The sequence below is a fragment of the Dryas octopetala genome, chromosome 5, assembly GCF_963921425.1.
Source record: "Dryas octopetala chromosome 5, drDryOcto1.1, whole genome shotgun sequence".
NCBI classification, from domain to species: domain Eukaryota; kingdom Viridiplantae; phylum Streptophyta; class Magnoliopsida; order Rosales; family Rosaceae; genus Dryas; species Dryas octopetala.
In genome coordinates this window covers 6,648,705-6,669,733 of record NC_141370.1, presented here as the reverse complement: position 1 = coordinate 6,669,733, position 21,029 = coordinate 6,648,705, and the positions used below count along the sequence as shown (strand labels likewise).

Below are 21,029 nucleotides of genomic sequence, written 5' to 3'. Positions count from 1 at the left end.
TGTGCATAATGTTAGGAGATATTTAGAGTCAAGAGTCTTCGTCAACGCATGAGAACGTGATGGAACCATCACGTACTTTCGAGTGCACTGCCACTTTTCAGTACGCCTTGGCAATGTTGACTTGTCTTTTTGGCAAAGTACGTTCATCCCTCCTAAGAAAACTTGGATTGGAAAGAGCTAGGAAATGTTCATGCAATTAAAGTGCAATGTTATGAGAACATTAAAGGTAACATAGATCATTAAAAGTAGCATTTGTGAGGACCTTGGTGGCAGCTGGACCCAATTTTGAACGACTTGACTTGGTTACTATTCCACAGAGAGAGAAAGAACATGTACCTGGATTCATATTTTTCAACCAATTCCATGCATCATCTCAGAATGTCAATTTCATCATCATCTCATTCTTCAAGGGCTTTTATGGTTTGCTTTCTTGTTCATGCTGCCTTTGCATTTGTTAATATTATTGCTGAAGCACAACAAATACAGTCTAATATAAGCTGTGGCTCTTCTTTAATTAACACCCACCACCAACTCCTCATGGTTGTCACATTCTGGTCTTTACGCCTTTGGATTCTACAATCAAGGCAATGGCTATGGTGTGGGCATAATGCTTGATGGAATTCCCCAGAAGACTCTTGTTTGGACTGCAAATCGAGACAAGCCGTTACTAGTCTCCAACAATGCCACCTTGCTCTTCACAAATGATGGGCTTGCCTTGCAATCCACGGAAGGGAAAACTCCAGTGGTAACTTCTTCTGAGTCTGTTTCTTCAGCTTCCATGCTTGATTCGGGTAATTTTGTGCTATACAATTCGAATGGGGATATAGTATGGCAAAGTTTTGAGAAGCCAACTGACACCCTTTTGCCCAAACAACGCCTGTCCGCTGGGCAACAGCTTTTCTCCAGTAAATCCGAAACGGATCACTATACGGGTATTTTCCGTCTCAAAATGCAACATGATGGGCACCTTGTTCTGTACCCTGTAGATACTCCAGACACAGCTCCATATGCTTACTATGCATCTGGTACTTTTGGTAGTGGAGACAATGTGACACTAAATTTAAATGTTGATGGCCATCTTTACTTACTCAACAGTACTGGTTCGAACATTATGAACATTACGGAGGGAGGTCTTCCTACCGCTGAATCAGGAAAATTGATCTATCTTATGAGAATTGATGCAGATGGGATTTTACGTTTGTATTCACATAATTTGAAACAGAATGGGAACTGGTCAATTTTATGGTCATCTTCAAAAGATAAGTGTAACCCTATAGGTCTATGCGGATTAAATAGTTACTGTTTCATAATTGATCTGGAAGCTGAGTGTATATGCCTTCCACAATTCCAACCTGTCAAGTCGGGAAATCGGACTTCAGGCTGTGAGAGGAATTTCGTTGCCGAGGTTTGCAAAAACAACAATGAAAATTTCACTTATACCATGCAGGAAGTGGACAGCACAATGTTTGAAAATGATCAGTATATGGCTTTGACATTACCTGACAAAGAAGGTTGCAAACAAGCCTGCTTGGAGGATTGCAACTGTGAAGCCGCGCTTTTCGACGATGGGAGCTGCACAAAGAAGAGGCTTCCTTTGAGATTTGGAAGGAGACATGCGTCTATTTCAAGCACAGCTCTGATCAAGGCATTTACAAAACCATCTACAAATACAGGTAGCAAGAAAAAAGGTCGAATTGACATCCTGATTATTGGAGTTTCATTTACTGCTTTTGGGTGCTTTTTCTTGCAGCAGGTAGGAATTAAATTGAAGTTCAATAATTATAGTACTCTATTTGATGAACTTTCTCTGAATACAAGTTAGGCCCCATTTGGAATTGCGGTGGAGGACCAAAAGCTGCTGTGGATGACAATTCTCAATCACCTACAGCAGTTTTTGTATTTGGTAACAAAATAAAAAATTGTTTTTCCCCACAATTCTCAACTCCCCACAGCAAAAACAGAAAGCAGGTTTCTAGGTGCTTTTGAAAGCTGCAGTGACTCACAGAACAATGAATATTTTATTTTACCCATAATACCCTCATTGATTTCTATAATTTTTATTCGTTATTTTAAATTAAAAAATATGTCCATTGTTAGTTATATTTTATATTGTGATAATTAATTATGATATTTTAATTATACAATTAAAATTATAATATACCTAAAAAAATAATAGGCATACTTATTTAATAATATTGTTCTTAGAAAAATTAATGCTAATAAAAATTTGTAGTCAAAAATTTCAAAAACAAGTAAAAAAAACATTTTATTTTTACCAAACAAAAAAGTGAAATGCACTTTCAGCATCATGTTCATTTTAGTAATTATACACAGTCACAGCATTTTTATATTAACATTTACCAAACACTTTGATACTATTTTTTGCACTCACAACACTTTTGAAAACATAGTTTACCAAACACTCAATTGTTTTACTTTACAGCTGACTTTACTTTACAGCTATTTTACTTCACAGCTGTTTTTCTCACAACAATACCAAACAGGCCCTTAATGTCATTGCTCCTAATTAAAGAAATCAGACTGATAATTGTTGATTGATCATTTAGAAAAATCAGACTGATAATTGTTGATTGATCATTTAGAAAAAGGAAAATCTGCCCATGCAATGTTTTGGTCTCTTTGAAGCTTGTAGTAGACAAAAGCAAGAAATTAGTCTGCTGATGTTGAAAATAAAAGACTATGAGTCGCTTCCAAAATGCATGTCATTGCCCTCTCAGATTAAGGTTTGATTTTCTGTAAAGACATGACAATAAAATAATTCGCTTAGTGTTAAAATGAAGATTATCTCAATGATTGTTTACTGCATGCAAAGTGCAAACTAATCAATCATAAGATACATATCTATAAATTTAATTGTTTACTGTTGAAAAGAAGATTATCTCTACAATGAGTTGACTGTTGACAACTTTCAAGATGTTTATGACATTGCATCCCTCCCCAATTGTTACAATGAATTAATATTTTCACAGCTGAAGAGGGTGGTAGCAGTGGACAAAACAAGCGGCGACTTCTATTAATCATTTTGACTACAACAGCTGCAGTTATACTCGTATTAGGCTCCATGATGTGTTACTTCCGCATGAGAATGCACAAGCCTAAAGGTAAACATAGAGCTCATTCAAGCATTATATATTCACCCTTTTAAGATCAGAAGTTTTGGATTTTTCTATCATTTAATTATAACTGCGAATGAAGAATTGCATCTCAAAGCTCTCTGTGATCCTTTTTTTTTTTTTTCTTTTATCCTTTTGCTTTTCCATGGTTGTGGTTTGGGATGGAACAACTAAGCAGCTAAAGAATCAGAATCCAGGGCAAATTATATGGCAACAGCTGGAAAGTTTAATAGCAATGTTCCTAATCTGCAAGTCTTTGGCATTACTGACATTGAGGCAGCAACAGATGGCTTTTCAATTGAAAATAAGCTTGGAGAGGGTGGTTATGGTCCAGTTTACAAGGTAATTAGTTAACCAATCTGTAATGGGACATGTCAATGCTCCATCATCATTAATTATTAGTCTCACTTCCAATTTTTAAGTCCATGGAAAACATTAAACACCCTATATTATGCCCCATTCAACATGCAAATCATGAGCACTGTTAACTTGCTAGGGTCTATTGCCAAATGGACAAGAAATTGCTGTGAAAAAGCTTTCAAAAGCTTCAACTCAAGGATTCGAGGAATTTAAGAACGAGGTCATGCTTACAGCAAAACTACAACATATAAATCTTGTCAAGGTTTTGGGATTTTGCATCGAACGCCATGAACAAATGCTGATTTATGAGTACATGCCAAACAAAAGCTTGGACCTCTACCTCTTTGGTAAATCAGTATGATGAGATTTCACTGTTTTTGTGTAAAAGAAGACAAGCCACTAGTTCCTGGTGGTCTCACTTCCTTGTCTCCCTACTATTCTTGAATTTTATAGTATATTTCCATTTTCAATGCAGATCCTATTAGACGATATCAATTGGATTGGAGAAAGCGTGTTCATATCATTGAAGGGGTTACTCAAGGACTTCTATATCTGCAAGAATACTCAAGATTGACAATAATACATCGAGACTTGAAATCTAGCAACATTTTACTTGACGATGAGATGAGGCCTAAGATCTCAGATTTTGGTATGGCCAGAATTTTCACAAAAGATGTACTAGAAGCAAATACGGACCGGATCGTTGGAACATAGTAATTATTTCCTAATTAAAGCTTCTACTTTTTAACTTGAGCTTTTTATTTCTAGATACTTAGTAATATTTCTTTTGAATATCATTCAATGCAGTGGTTATATACCTCCTGAATATGTAAAAAAAGGTTTATACTCCACTAAATCAGATGTTTATAGCTTTGGAGTTCTCCTTCTACAAATCATAAGTGGCAAGAGGAATTCCTGTTTCTATGCTGCAAATGAAGACACAAACCTTCTAGAATATGTAAGTTAATTACCTTAATATCCCTTCCTCAGAATTAATATATTTACGTTCCTTTTGCTAAGAATTGAATCTCCACCTTTTGAATTACATGGTGGGAAATCTTCAACAATTGAAGGCATATGAACTTTGGAAAGAAGGCAAAGGGATGGACTTCATGGACCCTTCACTTGATGATACACAGTCCTTATGCAAATTGATGAGATGCTTGCAAATTGCTCTACTATGTGTCCAAGAAGATGCAAATGATAGGCCTTCCATGTTGGAAATTTCTTCAATGCTTAAGAATGAAACTGCTACAATGGCAAATCCCAAAAAGCATGCTTTCTCAAGAAGAAATGAAGACGAAGAAACTAATCCCACATCACGGCTAGAAATCTTTTCCATTAATCATGCATCAATTTCAGAGGTTGTAGGCCGATGATTGGTGAGTGGTCTATATATGCACATGGATTTGTAAAAACATAGTTCAGTCGAATTTTCTCTTTTTCCCTTTTACTCCTAGACATGCGTTCTTTGTGATGGAGTTTATGTTGCCACAAAAGTGTCTGAATGAATCCTGTCACAAAAGTTTTTGAGATAGCGATAGAGATTTTTTGTGACAAAAGTTTCACTACAAAATGCAATTTAATTTGTGGCGGGGTTTAGCGTTGCCACAAAAGTTCCTGAAATGAATCCTTTGTCACAAAAGTTTATGAGATGAATCTGTATGTGGATGAAATATCTTAGCGACAACAATGAGGTGGATGCAAAAACGTCAAGTTTATTGCAGCAAAGCTTTCGTGGTGGTCCTTACATGGCATGTTAGTGAAAATGTTTGTCACAAAATTAGTTTATTTCCAGCAAAAAATGGTGTATTTTGTAGTGAATGCCTCTTGAAAAATTATTATGTAAATAGGCCTCCATATCTTTAATAATCAGACTAAAAAAGAAAAAAGAAATTCACAAGCTTAAAATGAAGTTAAAAATTATCAAAATTTGGATGGATGTTATTAATATAAACATATAAACATATCGTCAAACAATATAAACATATCGTGCAACAATACACTTACACGTGACGGTATATCGGTTATACCCAATAATTTTTTCATGAGAAGCATGATTTGCACCCACCAAACTCTCATTCATTCGGCAGTAAAGACACCAATTTGAACCCAATAGCCACTCATATGGGCCATGACCTATTTTGGGAGGGGTATAAACAGTGACATTAAGTTGTTGTTTTTCTTTTTTATATTTTTCCTTATTTAAAGAAAGATCTGCCCATCTATTAATTAGTTCATCATTAAGTTGTTGTTAAATAAATGATTTGATTTTCTAGCCAAAAAAATAATAATTAAATGATTTGATTTCTCACTAGTGGATTCGTTGGGTGATGTGGCTTATGATTCTGTTGGGCTCGTCGTATTTAGGCCTAGGTTCAAGAGGCCCAAATCTCGTTACAGAATAACACTAACCTTCGGGCCAATACAAAATGATGGTTGGATAGTGTTAGAATAGCCCCTACTAAGAGAACCCAGGCCATCGCCAATAAGAGGAATGATTTTTTTTTTTTTTTTTATAAAACATAACATTGCATTAAAATAGTCAAAAAGACAAAGAACATACAAAGCTAATTTGAGCCCAAAGGCTTACACCAAAGTACAAGCCCACAGAACCATAGGATAGATCGGAGCATAGAAGCCCACAAAAACCCCAAGATCTCATATATAATGGCATCGAGCATATACTACAGCCACCAAACGGAGCCTGTGAGGCTCCGTAGGAATTAGCGAACTAGTCGCGTTTGAAACCATGATCCCACCAACATTTCTGAAGCATCAAACATAATCGTTACGAGCATCCCATCAATTATTTCCTAGGCTAAATTTGACTTCGTCATAAGTTGCCATGGAGATATAAGAAGGGAAAAACAACAGCTAATAGGTAAAAGAAGGGTTTTCAAAAGAAAAAAAAGTTGCCAAATTTTGTTTTTGGTTCCAATAGGTAAAAGAGGTAAAAGAGGGGTATTAAGTTTTACTTTGGTCCTTATAATTTTAAGAGATAATTAGGCTTGGATCCTTTTAAAATACAGCTTTTAGATGTAGACCGGGGGTGTTTGAAAATTTATAAGAAAATCTTTTTAAATCATAATAAGTCCTTTAATTTAAAAAAAAAAAAAAAAATCTGAAACGGAGTGTGCATTGGCTTCAGTGGGAAGAGATATGTAAGTCAAAGAAGGATGGGGGTTTGGGTTTTAGAGAACTTGTCTGCTTTAATCAAGCCCTTATTGCCAAACAAGGATGGCGTCTAATTCAAAACCCAAACTATTTGGTTAGTAGAGTTATGGGTGGGAGATTTTTTCTGGTTAGTTCTTTTATGGAGGCGACCATTGGTTCTCGAACCTCCCTGATTTGGCGATCTCTGACGTGGGCTAGAGAATTACTTGAAGCTGGGTTGAGATGGCGTATTGGTATGGGTAATGCAGTGAGTGTTTATGAAGACAAGTGGCTTCCTCGACCAACTACTTTCAAAGTTCAATCAGCTCGATCTTTCTCTTCCTTCCCATACGAAGGTGGCAGATCTTATCACCCCTGATCGAAGATGGAGAGCCACCATGATTTATGAGCATTTTAGATTGGAAGAAGCTGATCGACTTGATTACCAGTATTCCATTGGGACTTATAGCTCGATCAGACAAAATTATATAGCACTACACTAAACATGGAGAGTATCAGGTGAAGAGTTGATGTTAAGGCTGAGAGCAGTAGTAAATCACGATCTCAATCCTCCCAAAACCTATATATGGAAGGATATTTGGGCTCTCAAAGTGCCGGGGAAAATTATAAATTTTATGTGGAGATGTTGAAGGGCGGTTTGAGACCTTCATGCAATGACGGTGCTTTCTGAAGTGGAGAAAAATCACTTTGCCTTTATGTGTTGGGGACTGTGGAACGCGAGGAATAATTTGGTGATGAATGGTGTTGATGAACCTGCAGGTGTGATTTTTGATAGGCAAAAATCAAAAATCATGCAGAACCACCCCAAAGGAAGGAGCAACCGAGAATGATAAGATGGAAGAGACCGGATTTGGGCTGTTATAAGATTAATACAGATGGCAGTGTTAGTTCTACTACCAGATGCAGAGGGTTGGGAGCTGTTATCAGAGTTATATAGCAATGGTGGTTGTGTGGTGGCTGCAACTAAATCGATTTTCGATGGTTATTCTGCGGAGGAAGCTGAGATATTTGCAGGCATCTTTGGGCTGCAGCTTGCTCAAGATCTGCAACTAAGCAACATTATTCGGGAGATGGACTCCGCTACTGTGGTGGAGCGAGTCAACTCTATTATGCCTTCTCTGGCGCCGAATGGTGAGGTTATTGAAGATATATCTCTATATATAAAGGAGTTGCTGGGAAGTTTTAGGAGTGCTAAATGCCAATTTCGGAGGCGTGAGTCAAATAATACTGCCTATTCTCTAGCTAAGTTTGCTTTATTTAATCATGGTTGTAATATTTGGCTTGATGTGGATACCAGCCCTTTCCTGGCTTGGTCCAACTTTGTATGAGGACTCTAATATCTGATAAAACGCTCTCCTTTTTCTTAAAAAACAAAAAAAACAATATAATACTAGTCAAGTTCTCTTTCATCTTCTAAAAGTTTCTTTTCCTTCTTTTTATTATCTTGACTAACATTTTTATTAATTGAAAGTGGCTAAAATTGTCTCTAACCACAATAACTACTATTAAAAGAAGATAGGGGTGGGCATCAACCCGTCTGACCTGCGGCTTCGACTGCACCGCTGGCTGTTTAGCCTCAAGCCGACCCACCCCAATAGAGGCTGCTCAGGTGGTGGGTTTCGTCCTCTACCTCCCACTAAAGCCGAGTCGAGCCGCGAGAGAGATAGAGTTGCAAATGAGAGAGATAGTTGCAGGAGAGAGAGAGAGAGAGAGTTGCAGGCGAAAAAGAGAGAGTTGCAGGCGAGAGAGCGAGAGTTGCAAGTTCTCTTCACTGTTCTCTCTTTTCTCCTTCTTGACCAAGCCGTTTCCGACTGTTTCTGACCCGTTCCCGACAAAGACCCAAGCCGACTCCCACCTAACCCGTATAGTAGAAGATGGGTTGGGCTCCAAGTCGACCCACCTGCCTGATGCCCAGCCCTTTTAAGAAGGAATATAATAAAGGGATTTTTTTAAAGCCCATTGTAAAAAATATGCTTTTTTTTTTTAAGGCCCACTATAAAAAATAAGTCTTAAATAGGTCCACTTTGTTGATAGTGGGGAGCCATCAATAACGACGCTGCCGTTGGTGAGAAATGGTGGGTAGGGAAGTGTAGATGCATGGGTACGTGGGGGTTCTTGGTTTGTTTTCTTTTTAATTTTTTTTAATTTTATCTAAAAGTAAATTTTAGAGAGAAAAGAAATTGAAAATCGTAATTAAAATGGAACAAATGGCAAATTTTGAATGGATAGTAGTGCCACTCAGCGTGGTGAGTTTGCGGGGTTGTTCCCACCGAAGATTTTCACTCAAATACAATATAATACTTGTCAGGTTCTCTTTCAGCTTCTAAAAGTTTCTTTTCCTTCTTTTTATTATCTTAACTAACATTTCTATTAAATTCCTTGTTTTAATAGTACTTATTGTGGTTATAGATAATTTTACCCACTTTTTTTAGAATTTATAAGAGCTCTGGCAAGTGGCAGCGTGCCCAGTGCCTTTTTTCACCTGTTTAAGGCCGGCACTAAAAACAAATCAGGTCTACTTTTTAATTTTTTTTTGGCCAAAGGTCTACTTTTTAATTAAACAGGTGAAAAAAGGCACTGGGCACGCTGCCACTTGCCTGAGCTCTTATCAAGCAATTCATGTATGAGAACTATGATATGGAGAACTCTGAATTATTGGGAGGAATTTCAAAGCTTTGGTTTGGCTCGAGCTTAACTTAATGCGAACTAAGTTGTTTTAATATGTATCCTATGGAGGACAAATCTAGGCGGCTAGGGATGGGAGTGGGTTGAGCTTGTCCATATATAGTTGTCTATGTTTTGACAGATTTGGGCGGAGCAAGTTGGTCTTCAATCTGCCTCCTGTTGCTTAGCTTTGTAAGCCAGTGAAAATCATGTTCTCACGTCCCTTGTCTCTGGGTATGATAACCATTTCTCCCTTCATTCTTTTTTGGAGACACAATCTCATATTTTGCAGGTGGGATATGTGACCCAGAGCATATGAATCAAATCTATGCCTATTTTGAATCACATATGCTTTTTTAATTTATTTTTTCTCTTAAGAAAATTAATATCAGGAGCAACTTTTTGAAATTGATTCCTACTGATTGGTAGAAACAATTCTTTAAAGGGTACTTCAGAATTGAAACAAAGACAAAAAAACTTTATTGGTTTAGCAGAAATATTGGTTTGTTCATGGATGTGAAAGTTTGTAAACTTGAGCTCAGAGAGTTTTATTAAGAGTTCTTTGAATTTGTACTATGAAAGAACATAAAACATATCCTGTTAAATTTTCAGGCTTTAGATTTTTAATCCATTAATGTAAAGCCTTTTGAATGAGCTTCATCATTCCTTTTCAAATTCATGTAAGTGGGGAAGTAACAATATGTAAGTAACCTATGATTGTTAATGGCAAACAGTAACAATATGTAAGTGGGGCTATGATTGTTACTAACAAACAATAACAATATATAATTGAGGCTATGATTGTTACTGACAAGTAGTAACAATATGTAAGCGAGGCTATGATTGTTATTACTTGTCAGTAACAATATATAAGTGAGGGCTATGATTGTTACTGTTTGTCAATAACAATATATAAGTGGGCTATGATTGTTATTGACAAGCAGTAACAATATGTAAGTGAAGCTATGATTGTTACTACTTGTCAGTAACAATATATAAGTGGGGTTATTGTTGTTACTGCCTGTCAGTAACAATATGTAAGTGGAGCTATATATGTTTGTTACTATTTGTCAGTAACAATATATAAGTGGGAGTTATGGTTGTTATTGCTTTTCGGTATTACTATATAAGTGTGGGCTATGATTGTGTCAGTAACAATATGTAAGTGTGACTATGATTGTTACTGCCAAGCAATAACAATACATAAATGGGGGCTATGGTTGTATATTTGTATATGTAAGTGGGGCTATGATTTGTATAAGTTGCCTTGTTTCTGGGTTTTTTTGCATAGTAAAAAATTGAAAATAGGTATTGTTGGTTTTTTTTTTAAAGTCAATTTCATAAAATAAATAATAATTGGTATTGTTGGTTTTTTTTTTTAATGTAGAAAAAAAAATTTGACAAAAGAAGTTACTGTAGTGCGCTACAGTGTTCTGCTACAGTAACATTGTTACTGTAGCGGTTGGACTGTTAAATAGTGGGCCGCTACAGTATTTCTCTAAAGCAGTTGGGCCTTAAAAACAGTCTATTTCATGAAATGAACTTTAAAAAAAAAAAAAAAACCCAAAATTTATCCCTTATTTAAGTAATTTTGATATTTTGCATAACATATATGCGCAGAGGATGCTAATACTTTAACTAATTCTGATAATGTTAGAAGCTAGTTCTGTACTTCTGTCCATTCAGAATCATATTTTAAACTTTTATTCATGTAGGAAGAAGAAGGCAGTCATCATGAGAAAGTGATGGAACCATCACTATCGAGGGCACTGCCACTTTCAGTATGTCTTGGCAGTTGGCAATGTTGACTTGTCTTTTTGGCAAAGTACGTTCATCCCTCCTATGAAAACTTGGATTGGAAAGAGCTAGGAAATGTTCATGTAACTGGCAGTCTTGCACCATTAATTATACACGCATTTGTGAGGACCTTAGTGGCAGCTGGACCACTACAATTTTGAACGACTTGACTTGGTTACTATTCCACAGAGAGAAAAAAGAACATGTACCTGGATTCATATTTTTCTAACATTGATCTTATATTTATGCATTTCAGATTGCCAATTTCATAATCATCTCATTCTTCGATCAATGGCTTTTAGGGTATGCTTTCTTGTTCATGTTGCCTTTGCATTTGTTAATATTATTGCTGAAGCACAACAAATACAGTCTAATATAAGCCGTAGCTCTTATTTAACACCCACCACCAACTCCTCATGGTTGTCACATTCTGGTCTATACGCCTTTGGATTCTACAATCAAGGCAATGGCTATGGTGTGGGCATAATGCTTGCTCGAATTCCCCAGAAGACTCTTGTTTGGACTGCAAATCGAGACAAGCCGTTAGTCTCCAACAATGCCACTTTGCTCATCACAAATGATGGGCTTGCCTTGCGATCCACGGAAGGCCAAACTCCAGTGGTAACTTCTCTTGAGTCTGTTTCTTCAGCTTCCATGCTTGATTCGGGTAATTTCGTGCTATACAATTCGAATGGGGAGATAGTATGGCAAAGTTTTGAGAACCCAACTGACACCCTTTTGCCCAAACAACGCCTGTCCGCCGGGCAAGAGCTTTTCTCCAGTAAATCCGAAACGGATCACTCAACGGGTATTTTCCGTCTCAAAATGCAACATGATGGGAACCTTGTTCAGTACCCTGTAGATACTCCAGACACATATCTATATGCTTACTATGCATCTATGACTGGTGAGAGTGGAGACAATGTGACACTAAATTTAAATGTTGATGGCCATCTCTACTTACTCAACACTAATGGTTCGAACATTAAGAACATTACGGAGGGAGGTCTTTCTTCTGCTGAATCAGGAAAATTGATCTATCTTATGAGAATTGATGCAGATGGGATTTTTCGTTTGTATTCACATAATTTGGAACAGAATGGGTACTGGTCAATTGAATGGTCATCTTCAACAGATAAGTGTGACCCTAAAGGTCTATGCGGATTTAATAGTTACTGTTCCACAATTGATATGGAAGCTAAGTGTACATGCATTCCAGGATTCCAACCTGTCAAGCTGGGAAATTGGACTTCAGGTTGTGAGAGGAATTTCGTTGCAGATGTTTGCAAAAACAAGAATAAAAATTTCCTAATGCAGGAAGTGAACAGTATAATATTTGACAATGGGGAGTATATGGCTTTGACATTACCGGACAAAGAAGGTTGCAAACAAGCCTGCTTGGAGGATTGCAACTGTTTAGCCGCGCTTTTCGACAAAGGGAGCTGCACAAAGCAGAGGCTTCCTTTGAGATTTGGAAAGACAAACTCATCTTATTCAAGCACAGCTTTCTTCATTGTAGGTACATCTACAAAACCATCTACAAATACAGTAATTGAAATTGAAAAAGGTAGCAAGAAAAAAGGTCGAATTGACATCCTGATTATTGGAGTTTCATTTACTGCTTTTGGGTGTTTTCTCTTGCAGCAGGTAGGAATTAAATTGAAGTTCAATAATTATAGTACTCTATTTGATGAACTTTCTCTGAATAAAAGTTAATGTCACTGCTCCTAATTAAAGAAATCAGACTGATAATTGTTGATTGATCATTTAGAAAAGGAAAATCTGCCCATGCAATGCTTTGGTATCTTTGGAGCTTGTAGTAGACAAAAGCAAGAAATTAGTCTGCTGATGTCGAAAATAAAAAACTATGAGTCGATCGCTTTCAAAATGCATGTCATTGCCCTCTCAGATTAAGGTTTGATTTGCTGAAATGAAGATTATCTCAATGATTGTTTACTGCAAAGTGCAAACTAATCAATCATAAGATACAGATCTATAAATTTAATTGTTTACTGTTGAAATGAAGATTATCTCTACAATGAGTTGACTGTTGACAACTTTCAAGATGTTTATGACATTGCATCCCTCCCCAATTGTTACAATGAATTAATATTTTCACAGTTGAAGAGGGTGGTAGCACTGGACAAAACAAGCAGCCACTTCTATTGATCATTTTGACTACAACAGCTGCAGTTATACTCGTATTAGGCTCCATGATGTGTTACTTCCGTATGAGAATGCACAAGCCTAAAGGTAAACATAGAGCTCATTCAAGCATTATATATTCACCCTTTTAAGATCAGAAGTTTTGGATTTTTCTATCATTTAATTATAACTACGAATGAAGAATTGCATCTCAAAGCTCTCTGTGATCCTTCTTTTTTTTTTTTTTTTTCTTTTATCCTTTTGCTTTTCTATGGTTGTGGTTTGGGATGGTACAACTAAGCAGCTAAAGAATCAGAATCCAGGGCAAATTATATGGCAACAGCTGGAAAGTTTAATAGCAATGTTCCTAATCTGCAAGTCTTTGGCATTACTGACATTGAGGCAGCAACAGATGGCTTTTCAATTGAATATAAGCTTGGAGAGGGTGGTTATGGTCCAGTTTACAAGGTTAGTTAACCAATCTGTAATGGGACATGTCAATGCTCCATCATCATTAATTATTAGTCTCACTTCCAATTTTTAAGTCCATGTAAAACATTAAACACCCTATATTATGCCCCATTCAACATGAAAATCATGAGCACTGTTAACTTGCTAGGGTCTATTGCCAAATGGACAAGAAATTGCTGTGAAAAAGCTTTCAAAAGCTTCAACTCAAGGATTCGAGGAATTTAAGAACGAGGTCATGCTTACAGCAAAACTACAACACGTAAATCTTGTCAAGGTTTTGGGATTTTGCATCGAACGCCATGAACAAATGCTGATTTATGAGTACATGCCAAACAAAAGCTTGGACCTCTACCTCTTTGGTAAATCAGTATGATGAGATTTCACTGTTTTTGTGTAAAAGAAGACAAGCCACTAGTTCCTGGTGGTCTCACTTCCTTGTGTCCCCTATTCCTGAATTTTATAGTATATTTCCATTTTCAATGCAGATCCTATTAGACGATATCAATTGGATTGGAGAAAGCGTGTTCATATCATTGAAGGGGTTACTCAAGGACTTCTATATCTGCAAGAATACTCAAGATTGACAATAATACATCGAGACTTGAAATCTAGCAACATTTTACTTGACGATGAGATGAGGCCTAAGATCTCAGATTTTGGTATGGCCAGAATTTTCACAAAAGATGTACTAGAAGCAAATACGGACCGGATCGTTGGAACATAGTAATTATTTCCTAATTAAAGCTTCTACTTTTTAACTTGAGCTTTTTATTGCTAGATACTTAGTAATATTTCTTTTGAATATCATTCAATGCAGTGGTTATATACCTCCTGAATATGTAAAAAGAGGTTTATACTCCACTAAATCAGATGTTTATAGCTTTGGAGTTCTCCTTCTACAAATCATAAGTGGCAAGAGGAATTCCTGTTTCTCTGCTTCAAATGAAGACACAACCCTTCTAGAATATGTAAGTTAATTACCTTAATATCCCTTCCTCAGAATTAATATATTTACGTTCCTTTTGCTAAGAATTGAATCTCCACCTTTTGAATTACATGGTGGGAAATCTTCAACAATTGAAGGCATATGAACTTTGGAAAGAAGGCAAAGGGATGGACTTCATGGACCCTTCACTTGATGATACACAGTCATTATGCAAATTGATGAGATGCTTGCAAATTGCTCTACTATGTGTCCAAGAAGATGCAAATGATAGGCCTTCCATGTTGGAAATTTCTTCAATGCTTAAGAATGAAACTGCTACAATGGCAAATCCCAAAAAGCATGCTTTCTCAAGAAGAAATGAAAACGAAGAAACTAATCCCACATCACGGCTAGAAATCTTTTCCATTAATCATGCATCAATTTCAGAGGTTGTAGGCCGATGATTGGTGAGTGGTCTATATATGCACATGGATTTGTAAAAACATAGTTCAGTCGAATTTTCTCTTTTCCCTTTTACTCTTAGACATGCGTTCTTTGTGATGGAGTTTAGTGTTGCCACAAAAGTGTCTGAATGAATCCTGTCACAAAAGTTTTTGAGATAGCGATAGAGATTTTTTGTGACAAAAGTTTCACCACAAAATGCAATTTAATTTGTGGCGGGGTTTAGCGTTCCCACAAAAGTTCCTGAAATGAATCCTTTGTCACAAAAGTTTATGAGATGGATCTGTATGTGGATGAAATATCTTAGCGACGACAATGAGGTGGATGCAAAAACGTCAAGTTTATTGCAGAAAAGCTTTCATGGCATGCTAGCGAAAATGTTTGTCGCAAAATTTGTTTATTTCCAGCAAAAAATGGTGTATTTTGTAGTGAATGCCTCTTGAAAAATTATTATGTAAATAGGCCACCATATCTTTAATAATGAGAGTAAAAAGAAAAAAGAAATTCACAAACTTAAAATGAAGTTAAAAATTATCAAAATTTGGGTGGATGTTATTAATATTATACCTTACCAATATAAACATATCGTCCAACAATACACTTACACGTTAGATTGATTATACCACGTGACAGTATATCGGTTATACCCAATAATTTTTTCATGAGAAGCACGATTTGCACTCACCAAACTCTCATTCATTAGGCAGTAAAGACACCAATTTGAACCCAATAGCCACTCACATGGGCCATGACCTATTTTGGGAGGGGTATAAACAATGACATTTAAGTTGTTGTTTTTCTTTTTTATATTTTTCCTTATTTAAAGAAAGATCTGCCCATCTATTAATCAGTTAGTTCATCATTAAGTTGTTGTTAAATAAAAGATTTGATTTTCTAGCCAAAAAAATAATAATTAAATGATTTGATTTCTCACTAGCGGATTCTTTGGGTGATGTGGCTTATGATTCCGTTAGGCTCGTCTTATTTAGGCCTAGGTTCAAGAGGCCCAAATATCGTTACAGAATAACACTAACTTTTGGACCAATACAAAATGATGGTTGGATAGTGTAAGAAAAGCCCCTGCTAAGAGAACCAGGCCATCGCCAATAAGAGCAATGCTTTTTTTTTTTCTTTTTCAGATAAAACATAACATTGCATTAAAACAGTCAAAAAGACAGAAAAAATACAAAGTTAATTTGAGCCTAAAGGCTTACACCAAAATACAAGCCCACAGAACCATAGGATAGATCGGAGCAAAGAAGCCCACAAAAACTCCAAGATCTCATATATAATGGCATCAAGCATACACTACAGCCACCAAATGGAGCATGTGAGGCTCTGTAGGAATTGGCGAACTAGTCGTGTTTGAAACCATGATCTCACCAACATTTCTGAAGCATAAGCATAACTGTTACGAGCATCCTATCAATTATTTCCTAGGCTAAATTTGACTTCATCATAAGTTGCCATGGAGATATAAGAAGGGAAAAGAACAGCTAATAGGTAAAAGAGGGATTTTGACAAGAAAAAAAAGTTGCCAAATTTCGTTTTTGGTTCCAATAGGTTGTATTAAGTTTTACTTTGATTCTTATAATTTTAAGAGATAATTAGGCTTGTGTCCTTTAGAAAAACAGTTTTTAAATGTAGACCGGGGGTGTTTTAAATTTATAAGAAAATCTTTTTAATTCATAATAAAATCCTTTAATTTAAAAAAAAAAAAATTTAATTCATAATAAAGTCCTCCCCCAATTTGAAGGGTATTTCCCTCCTTAGGGTGTAGAGTGGACTTTATAGGTTTTGTAGATTTGAATTTTAGACTTCGCTTAAAATTCCGGAGTTAAAACTTAACATAAAACTATCAAAGAAGAAAAATAAAAGGACTAGATTAAAAACCCTAAATCACTACCAGTCTTAGTCTAAGAAAGACTCATAAAATTGACTAAACTCTAAATCTCCCTAATTTTAATTGTGCCAAATTTGTCCCTATAGTTTTCTAATAGTTAAAATTCAAATGCATAATTCATTAATTTAATAATAATAAAAAATAGTATATGACATGAACAATTCAAGGTATTTTAGATAAAGACAATAAAACTAAACCACTCAAAAGTCTAAATACTCTCACTCGTATGCTTCATGTCCTATTTTCGTCAAACAAAATTAACAAAATTATGCATGTAGTACGTGCCATCGAATTACCACCATAAAAAAAAAACTATAAAGACAAAATTGCATAAATTTAAATTGTATGAACCAAAGTAAAATTAATCCAAATTACAAAAAACCAATAATTTAATAAAAAAATAGTTATTCCATGATGATTTAAGTATCTTTAAGAACAATCCCATAGGCCATATGGCCCATAGTTTACGTTTAGTTTGGTTGAACAGGACACTGCATCTACACATTGACATTTCTGGAAATCCTGATGTGGCCACACATTGCCACAAAAAAAAAAAAAAAAAAAAAAAAAAAAAAAAGAGGACACCACCATCAATCACTATTAAAAAGTCAAAGGTTTCCCATTTGGGCATCGGTAGTCGACAAAATTTTGGTTTACAGGTTTAGGGTAAGTCAATCCTATCCACTTGAGTACCCAAGGTGACCCAAATATTTTTTTTTTGGCTTTTGGCCTTTGGGTGCGTGCATTCAATGTTCAAACAGTGGACCAATCCTCTACTGCGCGCTTCATTCTAAACCAAACCGCGTGAGAATCAACTGTCAGACCCACAACAATACAAGATAAGATCAATATCGAAAATTCGAACTTATGTGAAGCTTTGACTCCAGTCAACGTTGACTGACTAGCTAGATATATATGTTCATATTTTGGTGGATTTAAGCTACCACGGTCATCATCATCAAGCGTGAGCAAATGACAACAAACCTTCTCCATCGACAGATCACATCTTACCACTAATGTTTTTACATGATATATCACTATCAGATTACATGTAGGGCTACTCTACACCGTCATTGAGTCAAACTGATGTACATGGGAGTTCTCTCACTTATCATATCACCAAAACTATCCAAAATGACCAATTCAATATATCGACTCTAGGTGTTTTCCCTATTAGCTAGTTGTCTTTGCATATAGATTAATTCAAAAATTCTTCAAGTTGTTAGATCATTGATTTAGTGCATAAAAAACTTATTTAAGGTATAAATAATGAATATTAAAAGACAATTTCATTTAACAAGTTGGGCAAATTTTTTTCAAATAAACATTTAAATAAAATATCCATGTTCGATCAATTTTTGGTTTTTTTTTTCTTTAAGATCCAAAATAAAAAATGGTCTCATATGTGGGTCACTTCCAAAAAATTAGTAATAGATTGGTCCAATTTAGTGAACGCGCTCACCGTTTTTGTTTTACAATATAGTTACTATTGGACAATAACAACCATTGTCACTATGGAATAGTGACTATAAAATATCGCATAAAAATGATACTTATCTTCTATTATTTTCTCATATAAATATGTCAAAAATTTATAAATCAACAAGAAAGACAAAAATTCAAGCTTATAGAGTCACATATCTATTATAATTTTAATAACAATGAGTGTTATGTTTGTCACTGTAGAGTTACTGTCAAACAATAAATATGAACCCATTACCAAAAAACAAAAGACTCTCCGAGCCCTCGATAAGCTAGGCTCGACCCTATTTATTCAGTGCCTCCCTTTTTTCGGTCAATTTCAGTGCCTCCTTTTTAAACGTGTGCTTATTTATCATTTTTTTGGACATTTTAACACTTCAAAATATTAGGTGTGTTGATTTAACATTGGAAGTATATAATTAGTTATGATTACTCAGCAGTCACACATTTTGTAATTGTTCTACAATTTCATTTAGTTTATGAAAATATAATTTTTGTAAAGTAAAATTTTATTAAAATGCCAGTTGTACCGGAAAGAAAAAAATTATTAAAACGGAAAGTAATTTACAATGGGAGACCTCTTGTTAGGGCGGCCTAGAAATATATAATCTAGTCCCTACGGAGTAACTATATGATCATACGAACCCCCATTGTTAATAACCGATCATACTTTTGTCGCTGAGCTGTCCCTATTAATTGTAGAGACACTTTTTTTTTTTTTTTTGGCCACTTAATTGTAGAGACACTTAACAGAGTCAATCGAGTTTAAATGAGGACCGTTAATGCACAATTAATATTGGCTAAAGGGGTATATTCTAACACTGTGCGGAGTCGTCCAAATTATTGTATTACAACATGTATAACCAAGAAAATAAATGCTAATTAAATAATCTGCCATGGAATTAATTATCTTCCGTAAAAACATATTGAAGAGATACCTTGCTGAAATGATTGCGAGAGAACTTTTTTTTTTTTTTTTTATTACCGGAGAGAAGAAGGGTTCGAACTCGAGTGTGTAAGGGGGAGATTTTATCTTCGGCCAAGCCAACTCCAAATCACCAAGAGAACTTGATGTGTGTATTTCATAAGCAATGGAGTCTGGAGAGATCGAGTGGCCTTGAGCTTGTAACGCGTCAACTTCGATAGTGAGATTTTTGTATGTGATGTTGACGAGCACATAGTAGACCTTCTTGAGCCTTGTATTTCATGTGATGTTGATCCTCAATTAAAGATATGGTACCTATACACTCAGTAATATATTGACTAGTAGATACCAATTAGAAAACATCCTGTTTTTGGTTATTAAGAAACGTGCTGACTTGTAGATACCAATTACAAATGATGCGATGGCGTGTTGGATGACTCAGAGGAATTTTTTGCTTAAAAATAGATTGATTTTTTCGAGTTCATATTTAATTTGCCAGCATGTAATGAAACTGAAAACTGGTTCCGATATATGCAACGATTTGTGCTTCAATTTATCCTACAACGGATCCTATTCCTATGTGCAAAGTCTGTATAATAGGACGGATCCAATCATCCAAACATCTTGTCACTATTATACATAAAGTAGATGCTTATTCATTTTATATCAAATTGAGAATTTTTTTTTTAAAAGTTACTCTTTTTTCTTTTGTTTTTGGTAAAAAAAAAGAAAAAAAAGAAATCAGTTTTAATATATATTTTAGTAATTACTAGTGATAAGTCTCATTCAAGTCACCCGTTCACATCTAATGTCGAGCGTTTTGTAGTGTAAAATTTTGCAATACCAAACACTTGATATTAATTTTCCGACGTTTATATTATGATTTAGCTCTAAGATTTTGAATAAAATTATATTCTAATATAACACTTTTATCAAGTACATTATATATTCTGGATAAAGTGAACTCATCAAGATATATCCTCAAAACATGACGGAAAAAACAGCACCAAACACTATTTGCAGCACTCACCTGTTTTAAAAAATTATTGCTAAGTGCTCCCTAACACGTTTGCATGTTTACATTGATCGAATATGTACCGGTGATGCGATGATATCTATATGTTTAAGAAATGTTTTACTTTGACTGAAAATCTATGTCCACCGAAAAGGGAAAAAAACAAAAAGTACAGACTGAGAATCTATGCCAATGGTATACGGCTTTTGATGTCGGCCCCCAAAATCCCAAAACCGACTAAGCATTGGAAAGCGTCATATCTGATATAGTTTTCACTCATACGTTCAGACGTACGACTTAACCCCCCCACCACCTCCTTTGGAATTTTTGCGAACCATTATTCTATTAATTTATTTTTGATATGTCAATATTATTACATTATATTATATGCATTGGATTTGGTTGAAGGTGGTGACCAATTAACACGTACGTACCGACCTCGTTTGTCTTATGGCGGTGTTTAATTTAATCCCATATATATAAATACAGCTCCCTAGTCCCTCCTCCCTAGGTAGCTGATTCAATTTCATATTTAGGTTCAAAGGAATTAAAGCTCAATTGGTGGTGGG

General features: G+C 35.5%; 2 protein-coding genes and 1 pseudogene across 3 annotated transcripts; all 3 read left to right on the top strand.

Annotated features, from left to right (window-relative positions):
• Positions 1 to 378: 378 nt before the first annotated feature.
• On the top strand, positions 379 to 4,907 carry LOC147283835 (receptor-like serine/threonine-protein kinase SD1-7; annotated as a pseudogene). The gene is made up of 7 exons (XR_015122509.1): positions 379 to 1,673; positions 2,991 to 3,122; positions 3,313 to 3,476; positions 3,631 to 3,841; positions 3,970 to 4,207; positions 4,302 to 4,452; positions 4,568 to 4,907. The product of XR_015122509.1 is annotated as a receptor-like serine/threonine-protein kinase SD1-7 (transcript).
• A 2,639-nt stretch (positions 4,908 to 7,546) lies between these two features.
• Positions 7,547 to 7,999, top strand: LOC147283834 (uncharacterized). Its single transcript, XM_086245600.1, has one exon. The coding sequence runs from the start codon at positions 7,547 to 7,549 to the stop codon at positions 7,997 to 7,999; it is 453 nt and encodes a 150-aa protein (XP_086101726.1).
• Positions 8,000 to 9,493: 1,494 nt separating this feature from the next.
• Positions 9,494 to 15,218, top strand: LOC147283833 (G-type lectin S-receptor-like serine/threonine-protein kinase At1g61480). The gene is made up of 8 exons (XM_086245599.1): positions 9,494 to 9,569; positions 11,389 to 12,810; positions 13,254 to 13,385; positions 13,582 to 13,745; positions 13,897 to 14,107; positions 14,234 to 14,471; positions 14,566 to 14,716; positions 14,832 to 15,218. The coding sequence occupies exons 1-8, from the start codon at positions 9,545 to 9,547 to the stop codon at positions 15,135 to 15,137; spliced, it is 2,649 nt and encodes an 882-aa protein (XP_086101725.1). The 5' UTR covers positions 9,494 to 9,544; the 3' UTR covers positions 15,138 to 15,218.
• The last annotated feature ends 5,811 nt before the right edge of the window (positions 15,219 to 21,029 follow it).

Bases quoted from the DNA above. Each gene is read 5' to 3' on its own strand.
- LOC147283834 (XM_086245600.1), top strand. From the start codon at position 7,547: ATGGCAGTGTTAGTTCTACTACCAGATGCAGAGGGTTGGGAGCTGTTA.
- LOC147283833 (XM_086245599.1), top strand. From the start codon at position 9,545: ATGTTCTCACGTCCCTTGTCTCTGG. The intron at 12,811-13,253 runs GTACTCTATTTG...ATATTTTCACAG, and splicing joins ATTGAAGTTCAATAATTATA to TTGAAGAGGGTGGTAGCACT. The intron at 13,746-13,896 runs GTTAGTTAACCA...TTAACTTGCTAG, and splicing joins GTTATGGTCCAGTTTACAAG to GGTCTATTGCCAAATGGACA.